Raw genomic sequence first — 8,978 nt, forward strand, 5'->3', positions numbered from 1 at the left:
GGGTGTCAGTTTTAAAGAGGAGTCACATCCCTGTGTAGCGTGGTATGAACTTGATCTAAGAACTGACGCTAATGCCCCGTGTCTAGGATTCCGCAAAGTAGCACAAGGGAGATCACGGAGCGTGTCTGTATTGGTATGGCTCTTCCACCACTGATTCCAACTCACAGTGCAGTGATCCTTTAGAACGAAATTAAAACTGTCATGAGGTTTTCAAGACTGGAACTCTTAATAGATAAATCTTCATGTCACATCTTTCTCCCCTGGAGCTGCTGGTGAGTTTGAACTGCCAACCTTTTGGTTAGCAGCTGAGTGTTTAACCATAGCAAAAAACCAACCAAACCCATTGCCGCTGGACCAATTCCAACTCATAGCAACCCTTGTCAGATTTCCAAGGCTATAAGTCTTCAATGCCCTGTGCCAACACTTGGGACTTATTTATTTATTTAAGTCAAGTCAGTCCCTGGCATTAGAATGTCAATATCACAACGCTAATAAAAATGCAAAATACAATATAGGATGATTTTGATTTCAAGTTGGCCCCACCTTCCTTTTGGTCAGGGAATGGTAGATAGGGGAAGTGAGCATAACACAGTAATGAGGAAAAATCACCTCAAAGACAAGAACCGAAAAGGCTCAGTTCCAGTTCTGATTTTGCCACATACAGGCCTTCGTGTCCTCCTCTGTAAAACCCAGATCCTCTCTCCCAGGGTGACTGTGTGCATCAAATGGTACAATGAGTACGGAATCCGTGAGAACTGGTAGGGTACGGTACATGTTGATTGAAGGTGAGGTGTATGGTAGTTGCATAATCTATTGTCAATTTGAGGCTTAAGAGTGAAGGGGTGGAGGTTAGTCTGTCAATCAGATTGCAGCTTGACCTCATTTGGAGGCGAGAAGGAGATAAAATAGCTTGTTGGAAGCGGGACACATGCTCACTCCAAGAGGCTCTCTACCAACACATGGAACTATGCTAGTGCCTGGAGCTGGAGCAGCCACGTGGAGACCCCTGCCAGCAATGAGATGCTTACAATGCCACTGGATCCACTGGCCTGTGATCTTCCTGCATTCAGCGTCATTGCATGTGCCTCGTGAAGAGGACTTTATAGATTGGTATCGGGCATATGTACTAATATAGGACTTATGGACTCGATTTGGACTGGGCTGGTTTGTTTTCTCAGTATTTAATTCCTCTTATATATAAAGCTTTTTTTTTCTTTCTTATCCTTTATTTTTATCTTTGTATCATTGTTTTCTTCAGTTTTGTTTCATTTTGTTTTTTATTGTTTCTGTTAGGTTTAATAGTTTTTTGTTGTTTTTTTTAAAAACATTTTATTAGGGGCTCATACAACTCTTATCACAATCCATACACACATCAATTGTGTAAAGCGCATTTTTTCTTTCTTATACACACGAGTGTCTATGAATTTGTTTCTCTAGTCTCCCCGGACTCACATAAGGTGTCCTGTAAAACACAGCGTCAGGCATCAGCAAGGGCCTAGCATGGCACAAAGGCCAATGGAAGATAGGAAGACCTGACACTGTCTAATGACCAAAGAACTGAGAGGCTACAAAGCAGGTCTCCATCCTGAGTCACGATGGAGAACCGGAAAGGCTTTTGTTCAAGTCTCCCTTCTGTGCAGCCCCCAAGTGATTCAGAACCACTACTGAGATCTCTTTTCCAGCGCTAGCACTCCCCAGAGTCCAGCTATTGCCTTTTCTTACACAGAAAACCCTGGGAGGAAAGGCAAAACAGACACTGCTGTCTTCATTTTATGGACAGGAAAGAGAGCAATGAAGTGACTTGCTTAAGATGTGCTAAGGAGCCAGGCTGAGAAATGGGGCTTCCTGACTGGCCATGCCACTGCCGCTTAGCAAGTAATTGCACCAGCATCAGTTCCAGTACACTGCGCAAGGCAGTGACTTCGTAGATGAAACAAATGCAAGAGGGGAGGGTGCATGCCCTGGTGACAATGAGGCAGAGCCATGATTTTAACGGGTGTGTCGTGGCTCCATTGCTGACCCTCCTTCTGCTGTCTTCCACTGGACTGCAAGAAGTGCACGAATCCTCCAAAGGCCAGGTTTTATTTTTCACCAGGAGAACGGCTGCCACTGGTATCAAGAATGGATTTCTTCAGACAATCAGCGTGACCTAGAACTTCTTTCTTATCTAACAGTTCTTTTGCTATTTCTGATCAAAACCAAAACAGTCACCTAATTTTATGTAAAGTCACAAAGCACAAGAGCAAAGCCAGAGCCTTGATGAGAAGGCCTGAGAATGCAAACTTTTAAAAGAATCCATCCATTCCCTGGCTCCCCATCCCTAGCCCACCTTTGAAAGTCCTAGGAACAAGGAAAACAAGGATGGCTGGGCTCCTCAGGTCAGGGGAAGTGAGAGTGCCAAGGCCAAAGGTCCAGAAATGTGGAGGCCCAAGCTCAAGGGCATAAACTTTACCTTTGTGAAAGAGAGATCTCCAGCAGGTGGAGAGTGACCCTGATCTCAAGCCAAAGAACAGGGGTATAATTCTACAAGGCTAACCTCTGTGCCTTTGTCCCCATAGTTCTGCAAAAACAGAGTTTACATAAGAGGCCTTTGTGCTGTCCTAGATAAGAGTGAGCAGAGGAAAGGTCTGGATGTTTTAGGGATCTAGAACTGGCTGCGATTTCCTGGGAGACAGGGAGGGTGGGGAGGAGTGAAGAGGCAGGGAAGGCATGAGCTAATCAACTGAGTTCTGGAGGAGTGCTAACAACAGCAGTAATGAAATCAATCCCTGTCGGAGGGGCTTCAAAGAGTTCTTAGAAAATGGAATGTAAAAAACAACAGAAGTTTTCCACAAACTTCTGAAGCTTCCTCATAGTTGCACTTGGCTAGATGCTGTTTACAGCAGCACTTTCAGGATAAACAAGTGGACAGAAAGGAATGGCGGCTAGCGGTGGTACTGCTGAGCGGCCGCGGAGTAAAGAGCTACTCCCCACGGTTACCAAGGCAGTAACCTTTCGGAAGCAGCTCTCCGGGCCTGTCTTCCAAGGCACCCCCGAGGGGGCCCAAACCAGCAGCCATATATATATATTCAACCCTCTATGCCACCCAGGGATAAAGGGTGACTTTTTATATTATGCCCTTTTAAATACGTTAGATTTTGGAACGTTGAACCTGGTGACTATTTTATCTATTCAAAACTATGTAAAAGAAACTTAAAATAGTTGAAAAACATTCCTAATTGTCCACAGTCCTAACAGGCAGAGCCATTACACGGATGAGGAAGCCTCCGAAGGAAAAGGACCTGCCCACGGTTGTGGCAGGGTTGGAAGTAAGGCCCAGGCCTTCAGGCAGCTAACCTCACCTTTTTTTACACTCCACATCTGAAGGGACTGGCAGCACCCAGACTCACTTTCTAAGTTCAGCCTGAGTAGCCTGAGTCAAATGAGCCTGCATGGAATAACCTTCTACACCAGACTAGCTGGGCCTAAAGCTGTTTGGAGCTACCTAAAGGTTCTAGTTTCCTGACAAGTTTCCTGAAACTCTTTTGGGTTTCAGTACTTAGTATTGAAAAATCTGCCTAAAATCCAAGTCCATATTCTTCTCTCAGTAAGTAACGACAACTGTATTTTTACTAGCTTCACCAACTTGCAGAGAAACTCAGGGTCACCGCTGTAAACTAACAAGGTGGTCCAGTATAAAAAGGAGCCCTGGGCTTAGAAGCCAGCCAGAGCTCAAGGTCCAATCTTGGTTTGAACAAACCTGTAGGTGAACTTGAGTAAGTCAGTCTTTTCACGTATCTTGGCTTCTATGTAAATAAAAACCAGCCAATCAACAGACATGTATTGAACACCATGTGTCAGGCACTACTCTAGGTGTAGGGATTCACAAGTGCAAAAAGCAAATAGACCACCATACTTCCAAGGCACTTACCTTCCACTTGGGGCCACAGGCAGCAAGGCACTCTCAAGTACTGTTAAGAGTGTAATGGGACAGAGGAACTACGAGGTCGGGGAAGGGCTCTCTGAAGAGGAATATTCATATCAGGACCTTAATGATGAGGAAGCAGCTGTTATAGGAAGAGCTGCATTTGCAGGGGGGCAAATGTAAGGAACCTGAGGCTCACATGAACCTGGCTTTGTGGAAGGGCAGAAGAACTGAGGATGGCTAGAGGGTAGTGATGAGAGGTAAGAGAGGAAGTTGGTGAGAGTCAGGGCCAACCTCTTAGGAGAAGCGAAGTTTAGTTAGGTTTCTGGTTGCACTGAAATCACTCTAGAAATAAGATCACTTAGATCCTGGTTTGAGTGGCAGCTGTGGCATCTCTGTGAGGGGTACTCGGGGCCAGGAGGTCAGCGTCCACCGAGGTCGGAGTTTCTCTGCGGCAGGCGCTGCCTTCATGGAGCTTGGGGAGCTGACGATGCAGCTGCATCCCATGGCTGAGTCTTCTCCTGAGGGTGGGAAGCGGGCCAGATGGAAACAGAGACTGAGGGCTGCCGAGAAGCGAGTGAAGGTGACCTAATCACATCAGCAGTGCCGTCACGGAAGGCAGTGGCTCAGAGAAAGGCCACCGTCAAGTGAAAGGTACAGGAAGACTCAGCATCCCCCTCCCAGCTGAGACACCCAAGCAGGGGCCCAATATGATGGCATCTGATGTTTTGGGGCTTCCTCCAGCAACCCCTCTGTTGAGCAGCTCCCTGAGGCCGGGGGTCACCCCTTAAAAGCAGCAGAAGGCTGATGTGACCTTCAGTGCCCCAACAACTCCACCAAACCAGTGACCTAGTGGTTAATAAAGGGCTAGGAGAAACTCCTCCAGCCAAGAAACTCAACTTCTACCAGGCCTGGCCCTGGATTCTGGCCTTCTCCTGACCTCTGCTGACCCTCCTCTCCTACGGAAGCCTTCCGCTTCTGAGCCCTCTCAATGCTCACCCAGGACCTGTGGATCTTCAGGAACTTGAACGAGGCGGGCCCAAGAGGTGAAAAGGCTGCTAGGGCTGGAGAACTCCACCTTGTTGTCCCTGCAGAGGCATCTGCCCCACCCACACCCACCCCTCTGACCTCCGCCTGATGGACCTGTGTGTGCAGAACAAGAAAACAAAGATCTCTCTCTGCAATAAATAAGTAAATAAATAAGAACTTGGAATTAGCTTTGTGAATTTCATGCTTTTTCATTTCTTAGCCGTGGTACTCTTAGTTTACACGCAGTGGAGCCTCAATATAAAACGACTCGCTCTGGCTGGTGGGAAGCTGGTTAAAACCCTTCTATACGCGGTCTTCCTGGCAGCTGAAGCACAGGAAATTGAAAGCTGGAAAAACATGAGGTGATCTATTGCTAAGGCTCCTTAAGTGCTGATAAAACCCAGTATGACTACACAGCACCACAGGAAGAGGAGAGCTGGGAAACAGTGGGGTGCTTCTTAAGCCCAGGACAGAACCTGGAAAGGTTTTCACCTACATCCTTTTGTGATGCGGACTTGCTTTCTGTAGAAATAGCAAAACCTGGGCAATTAAAGCTGGAGTTAAATTGCTGAGTTACACATATAGAAACCAGTCAGTTAGATGGTGTGGGCTTTATTATGTGTATATTCCCCACAATTAAAAAAAAAGAAAAAGTCACGTCAAAACTAAAAGATAGGAAGAGAGACCAGGGACTTTAGGGCCCAGGGTAAGGAGAGGGAAACAGACTGTGAACAGGAACATGAGACTTTGGGGGTTGATGGAGAATGTTCTACAGCCATTTGTCTTAGGGGTGGTTACATGACTGTACGTCTGTCAACATTTATAGGACAGGGTTTTCTTCCTACTGAGCCATCTTGGCAGCTGCTCCTGGCTGGGGGCCGTCTCACACCTAAGACAGGAAGATGGTGGCCACAAAAATGAGGAAAAGGTGGCTGGAGTGGATCGACTCTAGACTCCGACTGGTTATGAACGGGAAGACATGTGTACTGGGCTACAAGCACATGCTGCAGATGATCAAGCTGCACAAAGCGACCCCAGCCATCTTCACCGCCAACTGAGGAAATGTGCAGTAGGGTCCTACGCCACATTGGCCACCCCTGGAGTCCCATCACCACAGAGGTTTTCCTACTGAGTTGGACACAGCATACAAAAACACAAATGCAGAGAAGACTAAAGAGATGGCTGGGCCCTCCTCAAAACAAGATACTATCCCCTCTGACCACAGTCGAGGGATGTGAATAGCCTTGCTATCAGACAGAGAGCACAATGATGGCCGATGCAGTGACGTTAAAATGTGACGTTAAAACACCCTCATCATTTGATCTCCCTTTCGCCCCATTTTAAAGTTGTTTCCGAATTTTAAATACTTTCTGTTTTTGACTGAGGTTTCCCTGTTTCGTCTTGTCACTGTGGTTGGGTTTTTGTTTGTTGGCTTCCTATTTGTGCTGTGTATGATTTCCTGTATCTGAAATCCAGGCTGGGTAGACTGTAGAGAGTAACTGGATAGGGGCAAGACAAGAAGGTGAATAATCCAATTTTAAAACGGGCAGAGGAAGAAGACTTCCAGGAGGCCAACAACAAACGTATGAAGAAACGCTTCAAGATCACTGGCCATCCAAGATGCACATCAAAACAACGATGAGATGCCACCTTACACTAGCATTGACAGCAAAATTTCAAAAAATAACAACATAGAAAATCATTGCGGGAGAGGATGTGTAGAGATTGGAGCCCTTGTCCACCACTCAGGGGACTATAAAACAGTGCAAGGACTGGAGAAAGCAGGCAGGAGGGCACCGCCTCAAACAACAGGGAATAGAAATGCCATGACCCAGCAAGCCCTAAAGAATATGGAACAAAGCATCGGCTGACATATGCACACTCAGCTTCACTGCGGCCCAACAGCAAGACAGAAACAACCTAAATGCCATCACGGGAAAAACGGATAAACAGACCTGATACATACACACCATGGAATACTGTGCATCACTATAGAATGATGATGAATGCGTGAAGCAACTCACGACGGAAAGATTTGGAGGGCATTGTTGAGTGGAGGTAGTCAATCACAAAAGGATAAACATTGTCTGAGAGCACATATAAAAAGAAAAAAAATCAAGATAAGGATTTTCATACCAAAAGAAACCGACTTTGATGGTTACCAGGTGTGGAAAAGAAAGATGGCAAAGGGAGGGGGGAGCAGATAGGCTAGAAGTAATTAGGCTAGAGAGTCAACAGGTGTTAACTTGGGTGAAGCTAGTACCTTACCAAAAGGGGGAGGAAAGGGGGAGGTCCAGGGCAAGCTATTGGGAGGCTAGATAAATGAAGTTGTTGAATACAAAAATGATCATCTGAAATATAAGCCCTGAAATCACAATAAAAAGCTTTAAAAAAAATTAGTTTCAGAAACCCTATACAGGGTCGCTGAGTCAGAATCCAACCAGATGGCAGCAGGTTTTCTGGTTTTGTACACTCACAATGGGTGGAATTTTACTGTGGGTAAATTGAGCCTCAATAAACCTAAGTTTTGAAAACTCACATTACTGGAACACACTTCCGAGGGCTTTTACAGAGAGGAAAGCTGATACTCGTACTGAGTCAGCAGACCCCAGAAATCCTGACCTGAAAGGCCAGGTTCCCCGGCTCCCTGCTGCTCACTATTAACTCAGGTGGATGTGGCGGAGCCTTGAAGAGGTGCACTAGGCTTCCCGTTTCCCTCACTGCAAAATGCGTGGTAAACAATGACAAAAGCTATCCCATGTCCTCCTCCAAATGGGGGAAAGAAGAGACCTCATGGCGTTGAGTCCAAAAGAAAAACACGTCTCACCTCTGTGCACACGGTTGATGACAGACCCTGCAGTGCACATCTGTAAGGTGGCTGACACACAACACAGGCTGTGATGAAGGGCAGCCACTCTATACGAAGTCTGACCAGGCCCACCTCCGGTGCCTGTCCTCTCTGCGCCGGGTCTCAATGGACTCCTAGGAGCAATCTGGATGGGGGTGGCCCTAGGCAAAGAAATAACTAACTGCCCTGCCCTCCATTGCATCACCTGTGCTTGGGTAAGCAATTACACCCTGAGCTCTGCTGGGCACAAGTTGTTATCTTACCAGGTAAACAAGAACCCTCTGCCCTCCCTGACCACCCTCAGCAGAGGGCTGCCACCCTCGGGGAGTGAGCAGAGGGCTTATGAGAACACGGCTGGTCTGTAGGGCTCTATTTTAACACTCCACTTCCCCTGCCACCATGCTGGCAGCACCGGAGTCCCACAAACTCCTCCTCCAGGGACACACTCCACGCATGCCCTTCCCATAACCGCCTGTTTCAAGGGGATAGTCCTCAGGAACTCGGAGCTCCTGCCTGCAGCTTGCTTTCTCCTGGTCCAAGGAGACCCCAAATCACACAGAAACCGGGACCCTGGAAAACGCTCCTCAAAAGTCTGATGCCTAAGCCACCTCTTCTCCAGAGAGGCAGGGAGGCCAAGCCTTACAGACTCTTGATTTCCTCTTTCTGCACGGTGGGGCAGGAGGGAGGCCACACCCAGCAATGCCCCCCCCAATGTTACTGAAACAAAGACCACCAGCTAAGGATCCTGCCCAAAGACCATACTTTGCAGGCCACCATACTTTGCAGGCCGACAGCAGGCAAGAGCCAGACTAGCGGCCAGCTGGGTGAGCTCTGGTCAGGGGCTCAACAGATGCCAACTGCCCTGGCTCCGCTTCCCGACCGCACATTTCGGAGTTTCCTCTCCCCAGCTGCGAGGCGCGGAGACGGCACCTGCTCTGGGCCCCTGAATGGAAACCACGCGGGGCCGCGACGACGTGTTGTACAGCGCCCACGACGCCCGTCGGGGCGGACGGCGAACAAGCGCGGGCGCTGCCCTGGCACCTGGGTAGGATGATGCCTTAATCACAAGCGTCAGCGAGGGAACCATTCCCAGGGCGGTGCACCAGCACACTGCAGCTCCGCCGCGCGGGCTCCACGAGGAGGCCCCGGCGAACACGGACCTGCCTCATCCTCACCTTCCGGCACCGGCGAGGTTCT

The 8,978-nt window shown here is 48.2% G+C and overlaps 1 protein-coding gene and 1 pseudogene across 1 annotated transcript in view; one reads left to right on the forward strand and one right to left on the reverse strand.

Annotated features, from left to right (window-relative positions):
- RAB43 (RAB43, member RAS oncogene family) overlaps positions 1–8,950 on the reverse strand; it is a 30,223-nt gene extending 21,273 nt beyond the window's left edge. The window contains exons 1-2 of the mRNA XM_045290139.1: positions 8,885–8,950; positions 7,761–7,811 (exon numbers count right to left, since the gene is read on the reverse strand). Of these exons, the coding sequence (XP_045146074.1) occupies positions 7,761–7,811; positions 8,885–8,950 (117 nt within the window). The remainder of the gene's footprint in view (positions 1–7,760; positions 7,812–8,884) is intronic.
- Positions 3,255–4,932, forward strand: LOC115869548 (annotated as a pseudogene).
- Positions 8,951–8,978: the final 28 nt, after the last annotated feature.

Source organism: Echinops telfairi, unplaced genomic scaffold, assembly GCF_000313985.2.
Source record: "Echinops telfairi isolate 266 unplaced genomic scaffold, ASM31398v2 ScPeMD7_31;HRSCAF=116, whole genome shotgun sequence".
Classification (NCBI taxonomy): domain Eukaryota; kingdom Metazoa; phylum Chordata; class Mammalia; order Afrosoricida; family Tenrecidae; genus Echinops; species Echinops telfairi.